Below are 21261 nucleotides of genomic sequence, written 5' to 3' on the forward strand. Positions count from 1 at the left end.
TTGTTTGCTGTCTTGGGGAGGGGGGAGGAAGAAAAATTTGGAACTCAAAATCTTATAAAAAGTGAATGTTGGGGCAGCTAGATGGAGCAGTGAGTAGAGCACCGGTCCTGGTGTCAGGAGGACCTGAATTCAAACTAGGCCTCAAACACTTGACACGCTAGCTGTGTGACCTTGGGCAAGTCACTTAACCCCAATTGCCCTGCCTCCCCCCCTGCAAAAAATGAACAAATGAAAAACCAAAAAGTGATTGTTAAAAATTGTTAATGTGAATATTAAAAATATGCAATTGGAAAAAAATAAAATACTATTTACACCAAAACAAAAAGGTGGGACTTCAGCTGAAATTTGAAGGAAGCCAGGAAAACCAGGAGGTAGAAGATGAAGAGGGAGAGAATTCCAGGCATAGCACACCACCAGTGAAAATGCCTGGAATTGGAAGATGTAGTGTCTTGTTTGAAGAGCAAGGAGGCCAGTGTCACTGGATTGCAGAGTACTTTATAGGATAGGCATAAAAAGGCAGAGAAGGAAGACTGGAGTTGGGATTAGTGGGGAGGCATGTTATGAAGGACTTCGAATTCCAAAGAGAGGATTTTTTATTTGATCCTAGAGGTGATAAGGAGCCACCGGAGTTTATTTCCAAGGGAGTGATATGGTCAGATCTGTACTTTAGGAAGAAAATAACTTTGACAGCTGAGTGGAGGATGGATTGGAATGGAGAGAGACTTGTGGCAGGCAAACCAATCAGCAGGTTATTACAATTGTCTAGGCCTAAGGGGATAAGGGCCTGCACCAGAGAGGTGGTACTATTAGAGAAGAGAAGGGGGTATATGAGAGAGGTATTATAAAGGTAAAATCAACAGGCCTTGGAAACAGTTCAGATAGGAGGAGTGGGAGTGAGGAGTGAAGGACAATGCCTAGGTTATAAGACTGGGCCGCTGGGTAGACAATGGTATATTTAGTAGTTACAGAGAAGTTAGAAAGAGGGAAGGGTTTCAAGTTGGGAGCAGGAAGAAAATGAGTTCAGTTTTGGACGTGTTGACTTTGAGATATCGAAAGAACAGACAGTTCAAGATATCTAACAGGCAGTTGGAGATGCAAGACTGGATGTCTGTGGAGAGCTTAGGGCTGGATAAATAGATTTGAGAAGCATCACCATAGGAGTGATAAGTGAATCCATGGGAGCTGATGAGAGCAGCAAGTGAAAAGGTTTGCAGGGAGAAGAGAAGAGAGCCCAAGAAAGGGCCCTATGGGATACCCTTGCTTAGCAGAAATGACCTGAATGAGGATCCAGCAAAGGAGACTGAGAAGGAGTGGTCAGATAGGTAGGAAATCCAGGAGAGAGACTAGGATCATGAAAACCTAGAGAGAAAAGAGTAGGGAGGAGAGGAAGGCAATTGATAGTGTCAGCTCTTACTAAGAGGTCAAGAACAATGAGGATTAAGAAAAGACCATCAGATTTGGTAATTAAGGGATCTTTAGTAATTTTCATCAGCTAATTAATGAGGTTGGAAGCCAGATTGTGGGAGTTAAGAAGAAAGTGAGAAAAAAGGAAGTGGAGGCATCGTGGACAGCTTTCCTGACATGATCTGTAGCCTAGAAGAGAAAAGATCGACCGAAGGCAAATCCAGTGAGTTAGTGCTTTGTCAGCCCCAAAGTACCCAAGTTGTTCAGTGTTGGCTGGAAGCTGGCTCTATATGTGTTTCATATCTGGCTATGCCACCTTAAAAGTTTACCTTCAACAAAGTGTCTTAGGTGTGTTAAAACTGAAGGTTCCTTGAAGGATAACTTTGTTCAAATATCCTTTTATAGTTATATCAAACAAGTCATAAATCAAGGATGTATACACTTCTCTAAGGTATTTGCCACTGGCCCTGAACTTATCCAGCTGCAAGAGGAATTCCTTACAAACGGAGGGCCTGATTCTCCACTTTGTACATGGCATTTTTGATTGTTTGTTGCTTGCATCAAGCATCAGGACATAGTAGAGCCTTCTAAATAAAATCTACAATCATTTAAAAGAGATTAACCTCATTGTCTGCAAAGGAATAACCAAGTAGATGAATGTTTACAGTTCAGACTATGAAAAGTAGCCATATATATAAATCATAGAGTTGGTCCCTCACTACATAGACATATATACATATACATACATACAGATGTACACACACACACACACACACACACACACAATAGATACAGAATCTGGAAGACACGCTGGAACCAAAATTCAACAGATGGAAGAGTACACTAGACTGTTTTTTAATAACTATACAGTATTTCCAACCACCTCAAGATTATTCTTAGGTGATGCTATGTGGCTGTAATTCATAGACTACCACTATTTCTGAAATATCAAAATTACAAATTATCAAAAGTGAAAAGATGGATGGTGGGCATAAAGAGGCTGCGGCATCTTACCAATGAAGAATTGGGCACAAGAAGTAGCATGGAAGATCATAAGAGAGATGTAGGACTAGAAAAGATGGCAGACTGGTAACATGCGTAAAGTAAGGAATTGTAGATAGACAATCTGTGCCATCTCAATAGTACCTGCCTAGTGCCAAAAGTTAACAGAGGAAGGTCCCCAAAATGTTGAGTGGGCCTCTTGTGGAGAAATTATGAGAGGACATGGACTAGTGTTACCGGCGATGGATAGGCATGAATGGCTCTGCTCTGCATCACCAGCCAGATAATCTTTATTTATCAGACCATAAAGCTATTTAAGTATCAATGTATGAATTTCCAGAGTTAGTTTCTCTGTTAATTGGTCTGACCATTCTTAAGGGAAATTTGGAATTATTCTATTGAATAAAGTGACTAGCAAGTTCATACTCTTTGACTTAGAGACCTTTTACTGTTAGACATATATATCCTAGAAAGGTTAAGGACAGAGAGAAAGGTCCCATTTACACCAAAATATTCAGAGCAGCACTTCTGTGGTAGCAAAGAATAAAAAAGAAGATAGGGCGCTCAAGGATTGGGCAATGGCTAAACAAACTGTGCCACATTCATGGAATGGAGTATTACTGTAACAAATAAACTCATCTGAATTCAGAGAAGCATAAAAAGCTTAAATTAACTGATAGAGTGAAGTAAATAGAACCAAGAAAATATGACTACAGTAATGTAAATGAAAAGAACACTAAAAACAAAGGCACCTATCATATCATTGTAGTGATTAATAGTCACTGCAGAGAAGAAGTAAGGAGCTGGATCTCTTTCCTTGTCTAGGAGAGGTATGGGTTTTGGAATGTAAAACATGAGATACAATGTCAGCCATGGTTGCTGTGTTAGTTGGTTTAATGTAAATATTTTTGTTACAAGGGAAAACCATGGGGAAGGGTGTGTGTGTAATGGAGTGAAACAGTATATCTAGAAATGAGTGTTTAAAAAAAAGAAAAGTGTTTGAAAATTATAAAAATAAATCATTATTGTTTAAAGAGCAGGTTTGTATTGTTTTCCTTGGGCTTGTCATCTCACATTTGGCTTTGCTATCTTTCAGACATGCTATTCAATAGGAATTTTGACAAGTAAGAAAGTAATACCATTATGGAAGAGGAATAATTTTGGATTAGTTTGGTGAGTGGTCCACTTTCTCAAGAAATTGACTTATTTCTCTAGTGCATATATTGCTTAAAATCAGTGTAGGGAAGCAGTGTTGGTGAAAGTAATAGACCCAATAATGTAGAGATTCTCTGAATTCAGCTTTTTTTTTTTTTCAGGAAAGAATCTCCTGCAGTATTTATTCTCCTTGTTGAGTTTTCACACATTATGCTCCTTGCTCAAGGGCCACAAAACTGGAAAAACTTTCACCAATGGAAATACCAGATCATAGGGCAAACTGAATTCTAGACATAGTCATATAACTGAGTCTTCCTTCTGAGTTCAGAACACTGGTTAACACACCAATTATTTTGATATTAACAAACTCATCATTCTTTCTAAACCAGCTGCTTTTCCTGATTTTATTACTTTGTCTTTGGCACCACCATTCATTTACCTTATCTCTAATGTTTATAACTCTGGGTTTATGTTTGATTCTCCCCTTTCCTTAATATCACAGTAATGATAATGATGATAACTAGCAATAGACAGAAAACGCTTGGAGTCAGGAAGACCTGAGTTCAAATTTGACCTCAGACATTTACTAGCTGTGTGACCTTGGGGAAGTCACTTAAACTGTCTGCTTCAGTTTCTTCATCTATAAAAGGGGAATATTTCATGAGGATCAAATGAGATATTTGCGAAGCCCTTTCCAAATCATACAGTACCAAATAAATGTGAGTTATCATTACCTATTATATCAGTAATTTAACATATCGTCAGTTCTTCTATAATTTCTCTTGTACCAGTTCCCTACAGTCCTTTCCATTTCTAGTGCTGCTAGCCCAATAGAGGCTCCTACCCATTTGGATCATTGTAATGGTTCTTTAAGAATATTTCCAATTGTCTTTGCACCTCATCTCCAATCCATGCTATCACTTCAAGGATAATATACCTAAGTCAAAAGCAAACACTTTTGAAAAGGGACAGGGTCAAAGGAGAAAACTGAATAAAGAGGGACAGGACAGGATGTAGGGAAATATAGTTAGTCTTTCACAACATGACTATTATGGAAGGGTTTTGCATAATTATACATGCATAACCTATATTGAATTGCTTGCCTTCTCAAAGAGGGTGGGTGGGGAGAGAAGGGAGAGAATTTGAAACTCAAATTTTTAAAAATAAATGCTAAAAAATTTTTACATGCAATAAGAAATAAGATATATAGGCAATGGGGTATAGAAATCTATCTTGCCCTACAAGAAAGTAAGGGGAAAGGGGACAAGGGTGGGGGAGTGGAGCAACGGAGAAGAGGGCAGACTGGGGAAATGGGCAATCAGAATACATGCCATTTTGGGGTGGAGGGAGGGTAGAGATGGGGAGGAAATTTGTAACTTAAAATCTTGTGGAAATGAATGTTGGAAACTAAAAATAAATTTTAATGATATTTGGTTTTTTATTTTTGAAGGGGGGAAGGCAGGGCAATTGGGGTTAAGTGACTTGCCCAAGGTCACACAGCTAGTAAGTGTGTCATGTCCGAGACTGGATTTGAACTCAGGGTCCTACTGACTCCAGGGCCGGTGCTCTTCTCACTGCACCACCTAGCTGCCCCTAAAAGCAAATTAAAAAAAAATAAAATAGAAGGAATGCTGAAAAAAAGAAAAAATATATAACATACCTAATATTTATATGGCACATTTAGTTACGCAAAACACTTTAAATACATCTTTACTTTTGAGCCTTACAACCCTGTGCGCTACTGCAGGTCTTGCAGATCAGTTCAAATATGTGCCTTTCTCCAGGAACTTGGCAATCTAGGAACAGGAAATTAAATGGGGCAGGACACCCAGGGGCTGATCAGCAGGCATGTATTAAGCATTCACTATGCGCCAGGCACTGGCACAGGAACAAGGTAGGTTAGAATGGCACAATCAGGCAAGAGGACAAGGAATTCTAGAGTAGTGGCCAGTGAAATGGGGTTAACCCTAGGGTCAGGGCTGGATGTAGATATAAGGGAAGACAGACTAGAGAAGAGAGGTAGCATGGGTACCAGAGAGCAATTAGGTAGTCATGGACAGTAGCTTTTAAGTTTAGGATCTTTTAGGTGGCACAGTGCCACAAGATGGGATCCCAAGGGTGACTGCCTACATGTGGGTGAAGCGGTGGGTAAATAAATGGATCACTGCAGTTGAAGACTGATATGAGCAGGGTATAGAGGAGCCATGATGATAAGATTGTAAGGTGCTAAAATCATGTAGGTAGTTGGGACAATCACCTGAAGGTGGGGTGGTGAGAAAGAGGCATAACCTTAAGGTATTTCAGAATCAAAATGCAATACTATAAGCCATCCCTCAAACCATCTTGGGGGAATGAGGAATCCCAAATTCTTCTCCTTGTTGTATCAGGAATGGCCTCCAGTAGAGAAAACTGAATTTCAGTTCATGTGCATACATGGGAATGCTAGTTGAGAAGTTTTAGAAAGTATGAGAGCTGGTTCATATATGAACAACTATTAAATTGGCATGTGGAATAAATGAATGAATCAGGAGCTGAAAACTGGGTGCAAGCAGGGCTACTTAGAATCATTTCTCCATTATTTTCATAGATCATGGATACAGCTTAGGAGAAACCTCAAAGGTCATCTAGTCAGCTGAGGTAATTGAGACCCAAGGAAATCAAGTGACTTGTCCACAGGCACCCAATTCACATCTTACAAGTGATCTAAACACTCTTTGAACTTCAAACTAAGAGGGGACTGTTTTCTCGCCCTAACCAGGAATCAGTAATTTGACAGGTCAGTCTGATCACGTTCAGAGGAAGAATACAATGCTTATGACAGAGGTGGCTGACTTCAGTGGAGAAATCCTTAAGTATACAGTTAGTTTAGACTGACCAGCAGTGGCAACATAACACATAAGATTCAAAACTAGGTATAAGTTATAGCTTAACAGCTATTAACCTATCAAAGAAGGATCCTTATTTTCAGTGTAGTCTGTTGTGCTAGTTTTAGAGGGAACCACTAGACTTTTTTTTTTTAATCAGCAGAAAATTTTTATTCTTTTCTATCAGGTACAAGTAAACCACAATCAGGGGCTTAAGTTACAGGCACAAGTTAAACTAGCTATAGATAGCATTAGATATTCCTCAGGGCACAAGACATCACAATATTGAGCCCAGGGAAGGGGAGGGGGAGGGGAAATTCCCTCAGACATATGCTGTGTCTTAAGAGTTCCTATCAAACTTTGCTCAAAAACTTAAAAGTTAAGCTCTGACATTACTTGGGTGTGGTTGGGGCAGGAGCAATTCTGCAGAACCAAAAAGATACAACAGCTGTGCCATAAGTATTGAAGCATCTTTGACTGCACTGTTAGGCATGTGCTTTAAAGCTGAGGAAAGAAATGAGTTAAATCCTTCCTGTGAGGACATTAGGCAGCCTTGCAGAGGGCCACGGCAGAAAAACGAACTTCTCCTTCCTCACGTTCTGTGAACTGTCTACAGATCTCGGCAGCCCCCTGCAACAAACAAGTTTGGAGTTAAAATTCAGCAGCAGATAAATCATCAATACACTATCCTATACTTTTTTTTTTTACTTTATTTTTCCTGAGGTTTTTTGTCTATGCTTTCTTTCACAACAGGACTATTATGGCAATGTTTTGCATGACTGTACCTTTATAACCTATACTGAATTGTTTGCCTTCTCAATGAAGGGGAGTGGAGAGGGAGGGAGAGAATTTGGAACTCACAATTTTAAAAACAAATGTTAAAAATTGTTTTCACATGAAACTGTGGAAAAATGAAATACTAAATATTTCTAGCAATAAACAAAACAAAAAATAAACACTGTTCTACTGCATCAGTGCGAGAAAACACAGTATTAATGGAATCTACTAATGTCTCAAACTTTTTATCAGTGGGAAGATTGGATTAGTTTCCAACAAACCTCATTAAGCTGAGCTCAAGGTAAGAGGGCAAGACCATGCTGTATTTTAAGTTTAATTAAGGTTTATATTGCTTGTCTGATTAAAAGATCTCTGCCCTTCCCCCTCCATATTTACATCTACTCTGTATTTATAATTTTTATAGTGTTTCTATGGGGAAGATGAGGAAAGCAAGTGGGAGCGTCTCTGCTTTCCAGCTTTGTTTATGACAGAGCTGTAAATGGCAAAACTAGCCTCTCTCCAAGAGATGTTAATGAACAAGGGACCCAGGAGACAAGTGACTACATACACAAGCTTTCCCAGTTTTAGTTAAAAATTTCTCCAATTATCTCCAGTTACAAGGTTTCCAAGTACCTTAAAATGAGTTTTAGAGCTAGAAGGATGTCAGCAAGACAATGAAACCCTGTAATTCAACAGATGAGAAAACTGAAGCCTAGAAAGGTGATCATTCATTTCATGAAGCAGCTGGGTTAACTGATGTGCTAGACATTACAGGGAATACAAAGATGAACAGGACAAGGCCCTTCTTCCTCAAAGATCTTTTCTAATAGGAGAGATAAGCATACAAAACCCTGTAATATAAGGCATAGGAAAATGGGCTATGAGTAATTTAGTAGCAAAACTTACTTAGGGACATTAAGATAGAGGTGGTAGGGGCAGCTAGGTGGTGCAGTGAGTAGAGCACCAGCCCTGGAGTCAGGAGGACATGAGTGCAAATCCAGCCTCAGACACTTGATACACTTGGTAGCTGTGTGACTTTGGGCAAGTCACTTAACCCCTACTGCTCTGCCTTCCCCACTCCAAAAAAACGACAACAACAAAGGTAGAGGTGGTAGCTGGGAAATGTGCACCAGTGGGAATTCACCAAAGAGAAATACTGAGAAAGGATTAACTTACTACTTTCCCCAAGATATAAGTAGTTCATTGTTCTTATTAATTCTTTACTGTGTCATAACTCAGTTATATGTCATTGGGCAAAACTTACTACTTACTCCCTAACCAATCTGGATGTGTGCTGATCAGTTATTCTGGTTGAAGTCACCATGCTCAGAGTGAGAAAGACATAGGTTTGATTCCTGCCTCAGACATTTACTAGCCATATGTGACCTAAGACAAATCACCTCCTTTCTCAGCCTCAGTTTCCCCATCTGTAAAATGGAACAACAATAACAATATCTACCTCACAGGGTCGCTGTGAGCATCAACTGAAATAACATATACAAGGTACTTTGCAAACCTTAAGCTCCATATGAATGCTATCTACTATTATCAAAATTTTTAAGCAACTGGATGACAGTAAAATATATTTACAACTTTAATGAATGATTTGCACTCATTACAAGATATATCAGAATATCAAAAGATATGTAAGAATCATATGAAATATGTGAATATAATATGAAATCAGTCATAAATAAGATATTACAGATTTAAGGAAGCATTCATTAGCAATAACATTTTGTGCCCTACGGAGGACCTATAAGTAGGTGGGAGGCAAATAAGTGCATCTATTGTTGGGCAATTCTATTAAGTTACTTCTTATATACAGTTAAAATTCCTCCCCCTCTTTATCCCCCCCCCCCCCCCCCCCCCCCCCCCCCCCCCCCCCCGGCCAAATCCTCTTAGCTCTGCCTCCTGGGGCCAAGCACAGCAAGTCTGATTCTTCCATGGGAAGTACCATCAGCTATTTGAAACCTCACCATTCTAGCTTTTCTGGGCCTCCATTTCCTCACATTTAAAATGGGCTTAACAACCTAGAAGACCCCTTTCAGCTCTAAAAGTCTAATAAAACATTGCTATCTGATATAAGCACCAAAATGGTTAAGAAACAATGGCTTCATTAACCATTTCTCGTTTGGTACTTGAATATATCACTCAAGTCATGAATGTCCTGGGCATTCCATTTTACAGAGCTAATTTATAATTTCTTCTGTTTCAGTGATTAAACTCCACTCTCCACATTCCACCTCAGATTGCTTTACTCTGACCACTAAATTCTTTACAGCAAAGAGTTGATATTTCAGTGTCTAACCTCTTCAAATTCTTTGTACGGTATCTACTTAAGTTGTATTTTTCCTGAGCTGGCAGAGTAGATGGATACTTAATGAATTGGTACCTATAAAGTATCTGACTTTTTAATCAAATGGGCAGCTTCCTAATAAGCTAATACTCAAGCATTCTAAAATCTGAATTAAAGAATTGGATTGAACAACTAATATGTAGCTCTATAATTAGTAAAAAGTTTTATCAAGTTATCTCTTGGTAAAAATTTTCATCCTAAACAAGAAGAAACTTTGTTTTTCTTCAAATCTGGGATAACCATTTTTGTAAATAGATTTATTCCATTAAGTCTCCAGAAACTTATCGATGATATGGGCAGCATTTGGTACTCTATCATTAAAGGAATGATTATTATAATAGGAGACATCCCATAGACTTCAACAGATAAGTCTTTAAATAAAATGTTCTCCCATTCCATAAAATTCTATGTAATATTTCAGCTGAAGTATAGCCAGAGATCTGTTAATAAAAAGCCTATGTATAATGAAATCTGAATATGCCTTTCTAGCACTGGGCTGCCAGTTCATAAATTACAAGATTTCAAAATAGGAGATCACCAGAATATCCACTCTAGTGCAAATGAGGAAAGTTTGTAACTTTTAATATCCACCCTGATCCCAAATTATTAAAATTGCTCTATATTAAATATTTTTAGTTAGGATAAGAATGAATATGGTGAAGAACGAGAAAGAAGCATTTTAACCAGCGTATATTTCCTAATAAAAGTGAAGCGTTAGTGGGCTGTATATCAAAGAATACATCTAGGCAGCTAGGTAGAGCAACAAAAACAGAGCCAGCCCTGGAGTCAGAAGGAATTGAGATAAAATCTGGCCTCAGATACTTATTAGCTGTGTGACCCTGGGCAAGTCACTTAACCCTGTTTGCCTCAGTTTCCTCATTTGTAAAATGAGCTGGAAAAGGCAATGTAAACCACTCTAGTATATTTGCTGAGAAAACCCCAAATGAGATCACCAAGTGTCAGACATGGCTAATCCACAAAACATCAAAAAAAGTAATCTCATCCAGAAATAGGCTGTGAAATTTATTACTAAAGTGTAAATGTTTTAATTTTAGGGTTTTATTTCAAGATTTATTCCATTTGGTTTATTTCAGTATTTGTTAAGAGTATGATTAAAAATTAAATAGATTCAAATAGTCTTAGTGATTAGGAGGAGTTAATGTTCTTCCATGTCATCTGTAAACTTAGCACAACCACTTAAATTTGTGGTATATTTATAAATTCAAACATACCGGAACCATTCTATAGCCCTAGTATGTCATCAAGTTGTAAACTTTCACAACCCGACGTCTTTAAATGGTCCCCTTAATGCTACAGGAATTGGTTTTCATGTCAACACTACCTTTAGGTTGTGGATATAGTACCAGAAACCACTAACCATTTATTAAATGCTCATCTTTACATATTCAAGTGATGCCATAGTCCCACCATTGCAGGATGGTTCAGTCTAGACAGCGGCACAGTTCCTTCAACATTTCCATAAATGAACAATCCCGGTCTCAAAGGCCAGAAGATCAAGTATTCCCAGAAAGTAGAAGCAAGTGCAATGGGCTACCCAGAGGGAATGTTGCCCTCACGCTGAGAGACTGGCAGTAGGGTGCTACTGTTTCTCTGAGACAAGAAACAGTATATTAGGAAATGACTATGGCACAAAACAATCCAGGAGAGCTTCTGAAAAAGACCTGGTGTAAACCAAATGTTCTTCTAGACTGTTACCCTAACCTAAGATGGTCCCTAATCCATAGAACCTTATTCTCTTTTCCTTCTGAGAAGTTCTATTGAAGGAAAAAAACCCCTCTAATTTTGGAGTTTTGGATAGGTTAAAGTCATACCTTCAGCACTGAGTCATCTGAAGTGGACCCATGGTTTATAGGAAATGGCATTCGTCCATCTAAAAGAAAAAACCAGCAAGTTTAATTTGTAGCACATACTAATATGCTGTGTGACCACAAGGAAAATGACTTAGTTTTATAGTTGCCTGGCATCACTGAAACGTTAAGCCTAGTGACCATCTGCATCAGTGGAGGGAGCTGACTACAGCAAAAAGACAAAAAACAAAAAAAACCTATCATTTGCGTGGCATCATTGAAAGCAAGCATGGTACCAATAAAATACTATAATGGCACTGAATCAGTCTACACACATGAAGCTTCATTTCAGTGACAGCTTGTATCAATTGGAGTTTTTAAAAGAAGTCTATTCTTCTGCAAGACATACCAAGTTCATAAAGATGGCCATCCACATTGTTGAAAAGAATGAAATGGAAGTTCACTTCATCATCTACCTAAAGAAGTAACAGACAGAAATGAGAATTTCACGATTTAGGCTTCAGTCTTGATTTTTGACCAACAGATTTTCTAGATCACCAAACAGAATTCTGGTCAGAACTACAAATACGTTAGAAATTTTAACAGCACCAATACTGAAGGATGTTTGTTTGTTTTTTTAGCAAAGGACCAACTGTTAGCATGAGAGGTGTACTTTTGCCAAGAAAATCCGAGGACTGAATTTTACCTGATGTTATTTCCAGGCTATACTATGTCTAATATATTCATAAACGGGCAGTTCCTTTTATTTCAGGGACAGTGTTGCTAAATACCACATTAGGGCTGATACTTAAAGAGACTAAATTCTAAGCAAAATGTTCTACTAAGTAAACTGGGTAAGTTTCTTCCATGAGGAGCTGTACCACTCATCACCTCGAATCTAGGGGTGGGGAACCTGTGGCCTCGAGACCACGTGGCCATCTAGGTCCTCGAGTGCAGCACTTTGATTGAATCCAAATTTCACAGAACAAATCACCTTAATATAAGAATTTGTTGTGTAAAACTTGGACTCAGTTAAAAGGCTGCTCCCAAGGACCTAGAAGGCCACACGTGGCCTTGAGGCCTCAGATTCCCCAACCCTGCTATCAGAGAACATTGAAGTTCTCTAAGAAAAATGAGCAAAGCATTTTTTCCAGGTAGACTTTTTTTCTCCTTCTATTGGCTGGCCTTGGATGAGTACTAAAACTGCCAAGAAACCCGGAAAAATGTTTTGAACACAGATTCCCATGAATTACATATTGCAGCAGAAACATAAGTAGAGCCTAGATAGCCTAAAGATTCTTGATTTGCAGATCTGAATTTACCCGACATTGGCCTTCCTGGGCAACAGCATCATGGGCTGCCTGAATAGCCTGTAAAAGGAAAAATTCTATTAGCTCAGCAAATAATCAAAATTCATCTGCATAAGCTGTTGTTTAGTTTCTCCTACCTCATTCTTTTCAAAGCACTTTGCTCTGTCTTCAGGAGACAGCTTTGCTGTTTCAGAAATAAACTGTTTCAGAACTGATCCATCATCTAAAAATAAGTAAAGATACATGTTAATGCTTACTAAGAGACTAGGAAATGTGCTAGTCTTAATACATGCATTTTAATTTTTATATCAGTGTAGCAAAGTCATGTCACATGACAGCTAACCTGCTCTTAGATGAACCTGATAAGGCAGCAAGAAGCTTGAAAACATTATTTAGTAATGTACTGCCTGGGTCAAGAGCTGAAGAGTCTAGCAAGGCACCAAACTGTTGTGAAGATGACATGAACTGGATTTTCTTCACTGACAATAAAACTAGGTGGCTTCTGTTGTCAGAGTTAACACTTAAAGGGTACAATTGCTGGCAAGTTCAGCTGTTGACCTCTGATGTCTTCCTGGATTCTAGGACTTATTTTGGGTTGTAACAGGCTGACCCTACAACTAGAAGAGGCCAGGCTTGCGATTTCAAAGCATCTTCTTTTATACAGTCTAATTTGTTCTTTCTACCATCACTACAGGCACAAGTCTCAGTAAGTTCTAGAACCTCAGAACTGGAAGGGATTATGAAGGTTCTTTTCTACAATTCCCTGAAGGAATTCTTCTATAGAGCTCATCTTTCTGATACCCAGGCCTCATCTTGAGCACTTCTAGCAAAAGGGAACTCACTACTTGAAGGGAGCCCATAGCTTCCAGACACCTCTGAAAGCTATGTCCTGAGAACCAGAGCATACATACAGCCAGAGGTTGTTGGAGCAAATAGTAAACATTAAGGACTTATTCTAGAAGACAAATGGTACCAAATGATAGTTTTTTTTATCGTCAATAAGCATTTATGAAACAACTACTATGTGTGAGGCACTGTGCTAAGCACTGGGGAGACAAAGACAACATAGTTGTCAGTCTAGACCTTGCAGTATAATCAGGGAGACAATATGCAAAAACCAACACACAAACACAATAAATTGGAGTCATCAAGAGGGAAGGCAGTAGCATTAAGGGGTAAGGGCCAGGAAAAGACTTATTAAATGTAGGATTTTAGCTGGGACTGGAAAGAAGCCAAAGAGCCAGGTGGTGGAAGAGGGAGAGAATTCCAGGCATGGAATCCCGAGATAGGAGGGTCTTGTATAAGAACAGCAAGGCAGTCAATGTCATTACATCACAGGGTGTAGGGAGTAAAGTGCAAAAAGACTGTGAACAGGTAAGAGCAACCAGCTTTCATGAAGGGCTTTAAAAGCCAAACAGAATTTTAATATTTTATCCTGGAATAGGGAACCACTGGAGTTTACTGAATAGAGGGTGACATGGTCAGATCTTTTTAGAAGAGGAGATTAATTTGTTAGCTAAGTGGAGGACAGACTGAAGAAGGGAGAAGCTTGAGGCAGGGACACCAGTCAGTAGGCTACTGCAACAGTCCAGGGCTGAGGTGATAAGGGTCTGTACCACAATGGTGGCAGTGGCAGAGGAGGGGATGGGGTATAGATGAAGTAGGTCATGAAGGTCAAATCCACAGGACTTGACAAATGATTGGGTATTCAGGGGCTCGTGAATTAAGAGGTAACAATGCCACCTAGGTGGTAAGCCTGTATGACTTGGATAGTGCTACCCTTGAAAGAAAAAGGAAAGTGGGGAGGGTAGTAGTGAGTTTACTTTTAGACTAATGAAACTTTCACTGTAGGTTCTGTTAAGAGAGCTCTGAGATCAAACCATCAGTTTGCAAGATTAATCACTCAGCTTAGTGTTTCAATAAAGTTATTAATGTGAAATAGCTGGTCTTGGTTATAGCTACAGTGTTAGCTAGAAGCAACACGAATAAGTAACCCAAAAGGCAGGATTATTGGCTTTCATATTTGTATCCCTAATGCATGTTCCCATGCATAATAGGTGATTAATGCTTGATTGATTTGACAAATTTTGTCTGAAAGCACACTTAGACCTTCCATTATGAAATTCTAATCGCCCCTCATCTTAGATTTGAATCTCCATCTGCAGTAAGCTCTTCAAGATAAAGGGCTGGGTCATGCTTCCTATTTCAATCCTGGCTGAGACAATATGGTTGAGATGGGCAAAGCAGTAGGCATATAGTGAGCATGTGACAAATACCTATGCTCACAGCTTAAAACCTTTCAAAACTTGGGCCTAAAATAGCTTGCAAAGCTATTACTGAAGAATAAGAGCTTTTAGTCCTATATGTATCATTACATTTAGTTTAAAGCTTGTGTTGCTTATTTCTGCAAGTCTCACAAGAAGAGTTACTATATTGAAATACTGATGCATTACCTCATTCAGCTTTTATTTTATTTCCTCAGCTAGTTATTATGGTTACTAGCAACCAAATCAGCTTTACTAGGTAGTATAAAACATCTCTTCTGCCTGCTTCAGTCTTTATCAAGCTTTTCAATCTTAGGGCACTAGAGTACCTTTCACCATCTCTTGATGTGCCCTGCCAAGAACTCCTCATCCTAGACCAAAAAAAATGCCAAATCATGCTTAGAGCAAAGCCAAGCTCTCTTTTGGAAGGAAGAAGTTACAAGTTCTCATTTACAGGCCATGCCAAAGCTAGAGGGCATTACCAATAAATTATATATTGGTATCAAATGCCCTATAGAGAGGTCACAGATAGTTACCAAACCATAGCCCTTCATAAATGGACCCTGGTAGTTCATGCATAAGATTTCTGGTCAATATTTTTTCCAATGTATTTTAAAAATATAAATAAAACATGCTTATGACCTTTGGATCAGAGGTTCTTAACCATTTTTTAATGTCATGGACTCTTCTGACAGTCTAGTGCAGTCCATGGACCCCTTTTTACATGTACAAAATAAGATATTTTCATATGTACAATTTTTTTTACATAAAGGATTGCAAGGAAAATCATTTATATTTAAATTGTGGTTAATATTTTTAAAAATGTACAGATGCCAGTTTAAGGCCCCTGCTCTAGATTAAGGAAGATACGTTTTGAGGAGGAGCCACACTTACCAAAGTTCAGTTTGTCTTGATTATTAGCAACTGCATGTATGAGGCCAATGGTGCCACAGGAGTTGCCTACAGTCTGCTTCATGAAGTACACCTTAGGACTAATTTCTTGCCCCTTCAGCTCTTCAATCTGTTTTTTCCTGAAGTTCTCATGCTATAAACATTAAAATCAACATCTGTTCTTTGTGTACTAAATATTTCAGAGTTAAGTTACAGGTAATAACAGCTGGTGTTCACACTTAAAATTGGAATTTTACTTAAAGCCTTAGTTTTAAAGGCTGGGTAGGGCCTTGGAAATAGATTGTCAGAAGGTAATATCAACATCAGCCCTTCCCCCAGCCCAGGTTTGACAGCATCACTCAGAGCCCCACCCTGATGCTGCAGTGCACCACCAGCTTCAGACAGAAGCTCAAGGTTTTGTCTAGACACCACTGCCACCTTTGGCCTGGAATATTAGCTACATCATGAACTCAGAATAAGTAGTTTGGCTAAATTCCTAAAGATTTATTACTTTGCAGTTATATTCCTAAGCACATCTATATCTTCATATAAAATATATTTAAAATAATGCCATTTGCTATAAGGTTATGAATTTAGACAAATGAATAGATAGAAATATTTCCTATTAGAAACATGCTGATTCTAGGGAGACTGAGTATCACATGAGATGGCAGCCCATGAATATTTGCAATTTTTACAATTAAAACCTTTGATTTAAGATCAATTTTTTTTCTTCTCTACCCACATCATTTGTTTGGCTTTACCATTTAAATCATTTGAATTTAGAAAAAAACTTTGAGGGTTTTTTGAGGGGGTAGTAGAAAGGAAAGGGAAGAGATTTAATCCATCTCCATCTAGAACTCTACTCTGAAGGACATCTGCTTGTTCACTAAATACTGCCTTTAATTCCTTATCAGTAGACTACAGATTTTGTTATTGTCTGGATCTGTGATTTCTTTGGTTTGGGGAGCTCCTGGTGATAAGGTGCTTCTCTCTAGTCTTAGAGACATTTCTGGAGGCACCAAGGTGACTTCCCTGGGCTCAGACACCTAGTATGTGAAGAGGCAGCCCATGAACCCAGGTCTACTTGACTCAGTGGTAAAGTCAGCTCTCTATCTACCATGCTCAGATACACACTTGTCCCAAAAGTTTTTGTACAGTGTAAAATTAATATTAAAGATAAAAAACACACTGACTTGTCAGGCATACATACATGTCTACGAATGTACGTATTTTACTAAATTAAGAAATAATGGTGATATTCATATCACAATGAATTTTCCAAGATCAATACACCCTACCAGTGGTGTTTCAGTTGGTATTTTACAATCTGCACCAGAAACATTTAGCCTTATCCTTTTCAAATGGAAGAGAAGTGTGAGCTTTTGTGTGATAAGGACAAGCTACTCCTGCAATGAAGTTAACATTTGTTGGTCTAATTCTTGGCTAAATCACATGATTAGAAATTGGCTTTAAGAGCTTCATATAGCAAGCAAGCTTTCTAAGCAATAGATTCAAGGCTTAAAAACCCTCATGGATAACCTGGAAGTCAAGAGTACACCAGTTAATATTTTGTCATCACCTCACATGACATTCAAGTTAATTTTAGAGGAGTTTGGATAGCCCCATCCTATTTTTGCTTTTTGAAGTCTTGGAGCAAATGGTATTGTTTAGAGACAATATGCACATTGGCATATCCATTTTCCAAACTGATATCAAAGGATATGTACCATAAACTTCCTCTTAAAAGTGATTTAGCTTAGTCTAAAAACTAAATATATCTCATAACAGAATTATTATTTTTAGAGCTGGAAAGAACATTATTGGAGAAGAAACCTAGAGGTGAGGTTTGACTCATTTAAGATCCATTAGCGGTGGATCCAAGACTAGAAAACAGGCACGATTCTTGTTTTAAGGTTCTCTTTCTGCTGAAAGAAACATAGGTTAAAAATTAGCTTTTGTTTTGTTTAAAAGCTTCCGAGTTGATGCCTTTGAAGAGAAAATCTATATTGCTGCACCCCCAAGGTGTCCCTCTGAAGTACTTGTCAAAAGCCATGAGTCATTATGATATCATTGATCTAAGACCAAAAGCTATACCACCATATTGAATGGGCAAGTCATAGTGTTGTGCTTTTAAAATCCACTCAGTAGTTACATTGCATTTATACTTGGCAACCTCCTTTCTGCTTATGTTCAGCATCTGGCAAGAAACATTATTTTAGTGTACCCCAAAAATTCTCCAAAAGGCTATCTTATCTTCACAATGTACCAATAATAGTAACTTTGTGTTGCTGCCTAAAGCACAGAATTAGAAACACCATTTGATATGACTTTCTCAGGCAGCTGGTACAGCAAGTTTGGTGACCCTGAATTTTTAAAGGCTATGCAAGTTTATACTTGTTATCAAGCTAGAAAGGGTCTGAGTGTGGGCCCACATCAAAGGCTTAAGGATTCCCACCAAGAGGCTTGTGACCAGAAAGCTGACCACCAAATAACACACTGCGGCCACAGCAACCCCAAAAGCCTACCAGGCACAGAATGGCTATATTGCCCACAAGTAGATTTTATTCACACTAATGAAAGTTATGGATCCTTAAAGTTCCATAAAATCATATGCCTGCTGACTCTATGGCAAGAGGTAGCAAGGGAGTGCTAGTAGTTTCATGCAAACTAGTTTATCCTATCTTTTTTGGTTTTTATTCTGAAGTCTTTTATTCTACTATCTGGCCTGTACTAAGTGATCTGCACAATAAACTTCAGTGCTTACTGAGACAGCACATTTTCCTATGCTATGAAAAACATTATTAAAAAAGCAGCTTTTCAGCCTAAACTGCCGGGTGACAAGCTCAATTGGGAAAGAAAGCAAAGTCATAATCAATACCTCATCACAGAGGCAGTAAGATAATTTTGGACACAAAGGGGTACAGTTGAGAGCTTAAATTAGAAGCTCAGTACTTAGACTATTTACTCCTTTCGTAGTCTAGTGAGGCCTGGAGACAGACCCCTTCTCATAATAATATTTTTAAATCTACAGAATACACAGAATTACAAAGGAAGCCAATTATATTGAAATACTACTGTCAAAGTATTAAAAAAAATGTTAATGGACCTCAGGTTAAAAACCACTGTTTCAGGCTGAGTTAGAGCATCTGCCATACAATTCACCTATTTTTTTGTTGCTAAGTGATGACCTTCCATTTTGTAGAAAGAGAAAACAGTTCCATTCACAGAGCCAGCCAGTAGTTATGCTAGGACTGAAGTTCTCTTTATTCATTGGACCACTGGCATTAAAGATGGTTCCCCCTCCAGTCCTTAGGGTGTTACAAAAATCAGAAAGAGACCGGAGTGATGTTAAAAGTAAGCTTTAAGAAAAAAGCCAGTCAAAGCAGATAAGGGGAGGGGAAAAAATGGGGCAAAATTACTTTCGAACAAGGTTATTTTCCCCCTCCCCTGAACTGCACATAGCATTTTAGAGCGGATGATTTATCTCCAAGATGCAATTTTAGAAAATGGTAATGGAGGGCCTTTGATGTAATCCAGCCCTTTTGTATTTTAGAGGAGGAAACTGAGGCCCATTTTCTCTCACTCTCACCAAGCTAGGGCTCTTCATAAGCAGCTAAAGATAGTTACTCATTTCTAGGAAGTCTGAACCCCCTTTAGCTAAGTAAATTAGTTCATAGGGAAGAGAAAGGAAGGGAAGGGAAGGCCAGGCTCCTCCTACCCATGCCCTCCTCAACTCACTCCCTCCCTCCGGGGCACACCCTTTGTTTTCTCCATCCTCTGGGTGGCAGCTTCTAGTCATCTAAGTTTCTAAAACAGCTAACCATCCTTTCATTTAGCCATTATGATCCCCACTCCCCAATATTCCTCAAGAAAAAATCATCTATTGCAGAAGGGACTCGGCTTATCCATATCCCTGATTTCCTACCTGGGCAGTGAGGGGAAACAGCAGAAGCAGCGCACAGGCTGGAGATGGCACAGAGTTCAAAGAATCCTCTTCCAGCCCCAGAACGTCCACGAATTTCCAGTCACCCCCGACGCCGAGGCGGGTCAGCACCTGTGGGATACAAGACCAGAAACCAGACCAACCGACCAGCTCTGCTTAGGGGCTGTAGCGGAGCCAGAGAGCCAAGGGCTTCCTCTCATACTCCCTTTCCTCGCTCCCCTTACCTACCCACTGCCCTCCTTCCCTTCACCCACCGCCGCCACCCCCCGCCCCCAAGTCCAGGCTGAGAGAAGGGCCCCGCCCTGCTCCACTCTCGGGGCGCAATGACACAGCACAAAGCGCCGCGCATCCCACACGTGTCCTGCTCCAAGCTGTTGCATCTCGGGCGCACTGGAATATTGTGGACTGCATCTTAGGGAGGGTATCCGCCAGCCTCCTGCGGTGTCCTCGCCCACCAACCCCTCCGCCCAATTTGGCTGCTCTACCTTCCCCTGCCCTAGGCCCTGGCCGCGCAGTTACACCTGGGGTCGTGATGAGCAAGGATGGAAGGGGAGGGGTGGATCCGAGACTCCGGACCCAAGGTGGAGGCGAGGGGGGAGCATAAGGTCGCCCCCCATCGCCCACCTCCGGAACGGACTGGGTGGGGCGGATTGCGGCTATTCTGCGAAAATAGCTAGACACCGGGTACCCAGAAAAACACTGTCCAAGATGGAGTAGGAAGAGGCAGAATCATAACGGGAGCCACCACTCACTTTGTTCAGCATCTGAAACACACAAGAAAGAGAAAAGGAACGTGAGAGGGGAGAGAGGATAGCGTGAGCTGCACGCCCCACCCCGATATCCCTTCTCCCCCAGACCAGGAAACCGTGCACCTGCCGCTAACCTCGGGGTTAATCTCCATCGGCTTCAGCTGCATCTTTGCACGTTCCGGCCCGAGTCTCGAGCGCAAGGTGAGCGCAGGGTAAAAGAGCCAAGTGCGAGCGAGCTGGCTAGCGGACCCGCCCGGCTGCGCCTCTTTATATCCCACTGGTCGGACTCATTGTGGGCTACTGCGGAGGGGGGGAGCAGGGGCAGCCCAACTAGTGGGACATACACGCGCCGCGGCAGATCGGCATGCTGCACCCCCGCCCCCTGGCACGGAGTGGTACAGCCGGCCCCCCAAAAACCCTGCCGTGTCCATTTTCTCTGGTGAGATAATACGAAAGCTGATGAGCACCTAGAGGTGCTTCGGCGTTATGGGTGAGGCCTTTTCGGTGTGTGTCTTTCTTCCCCTGATCTCTGAGACAGACATGAGTAAGTCCATTTTCCATCATCCCAAATACGACGACGAACGGTCATATACCCAGATGCTTCCAGTAAAGGTTCAAAGTCAACAGGTATTTAATTTTTTTTTTTTAATGAAGACGTGCAGGGCAGCTAGGTGGCGCAGTGGTTGGAACACTGCGCCTGGAGTCAAGAACACCTGAGTTCAAATCCACCCT

General features: G+C 40.1%; 1 protein-coding gene across 1 annotated transcript; it reads right to left on the bottom strand.

Annotated features, from left to right (window-relative positions):
• Positions 1 to 6582: 6582 nt before the first annotated feature.
• On the bottom strand, positions 6583 to 20789 carry UCHL1 (ubiquitin C-terminal hydrolase L1). The gene is made up of 9 exons (XM_036763986.1): positions 20664 to 20789; positions 20533 to 20544; positions 19763 to 19891; positions 15838 to 15988; positions 12817 to 12902; positions 12692 to 12739; positions 11779 to 11845; positions 11394 to 11452; positions 6583 to 7055 (listed from the first exon to the last, which is right to left on the bottom strand). The coding sequence occupies exons 1-9, from the start codon at positions 20694 to 20696 to the stop codon at positions 6969 to 6971; spliced, it is 672 nt and encodes a 223-aa protein (XP_036619881.1). The 5' UTR covers positions 20697 to 20789; the 3' UTR covers positions 6583 to 6968.
• Positions 20790 to 21261: the final 472 nt, after the last annotated feature.

The sequence above is a fragment of the Trichosurus vulpecula genome, chromosome 6, assembly GCF_011100635.1.
Source record: "Trichosurus vulpecula isolate mTriVul1 chromosome 6, mTriVul1.pri, whole genome shotgun sequence".
Taxonomy (NCBI): domain Eukaryota; kingdom Metazoa; phylum Chordata; class Mammalia; order Diprotodontia; family Phalangeridae; genus Trichosurus; species Trichosurus vulpecula.

Coding starts and splice junctions, on each gene's coding strand:
- UCHL1 (XM_036763986.1), bottom strand. CDS start 20,696: ATGCAGCTGAAGCCGATGGAGATTAACCCCGAG. Junction 12,740..12,816: donor AGTGCTTTGAAAAGAATGAG/GTAGGAGAAACT, acceptor TTCCTTTTACAG/GCTATTCAGGCAGCCCATGA. Junction 7,056..11,393: donor CAGATGACTCAGTGCTGAAG/GTATGACTTTAA, acceptor TGTTTGTTGCAG/GGGGCTGCCGAGATCTGTAG.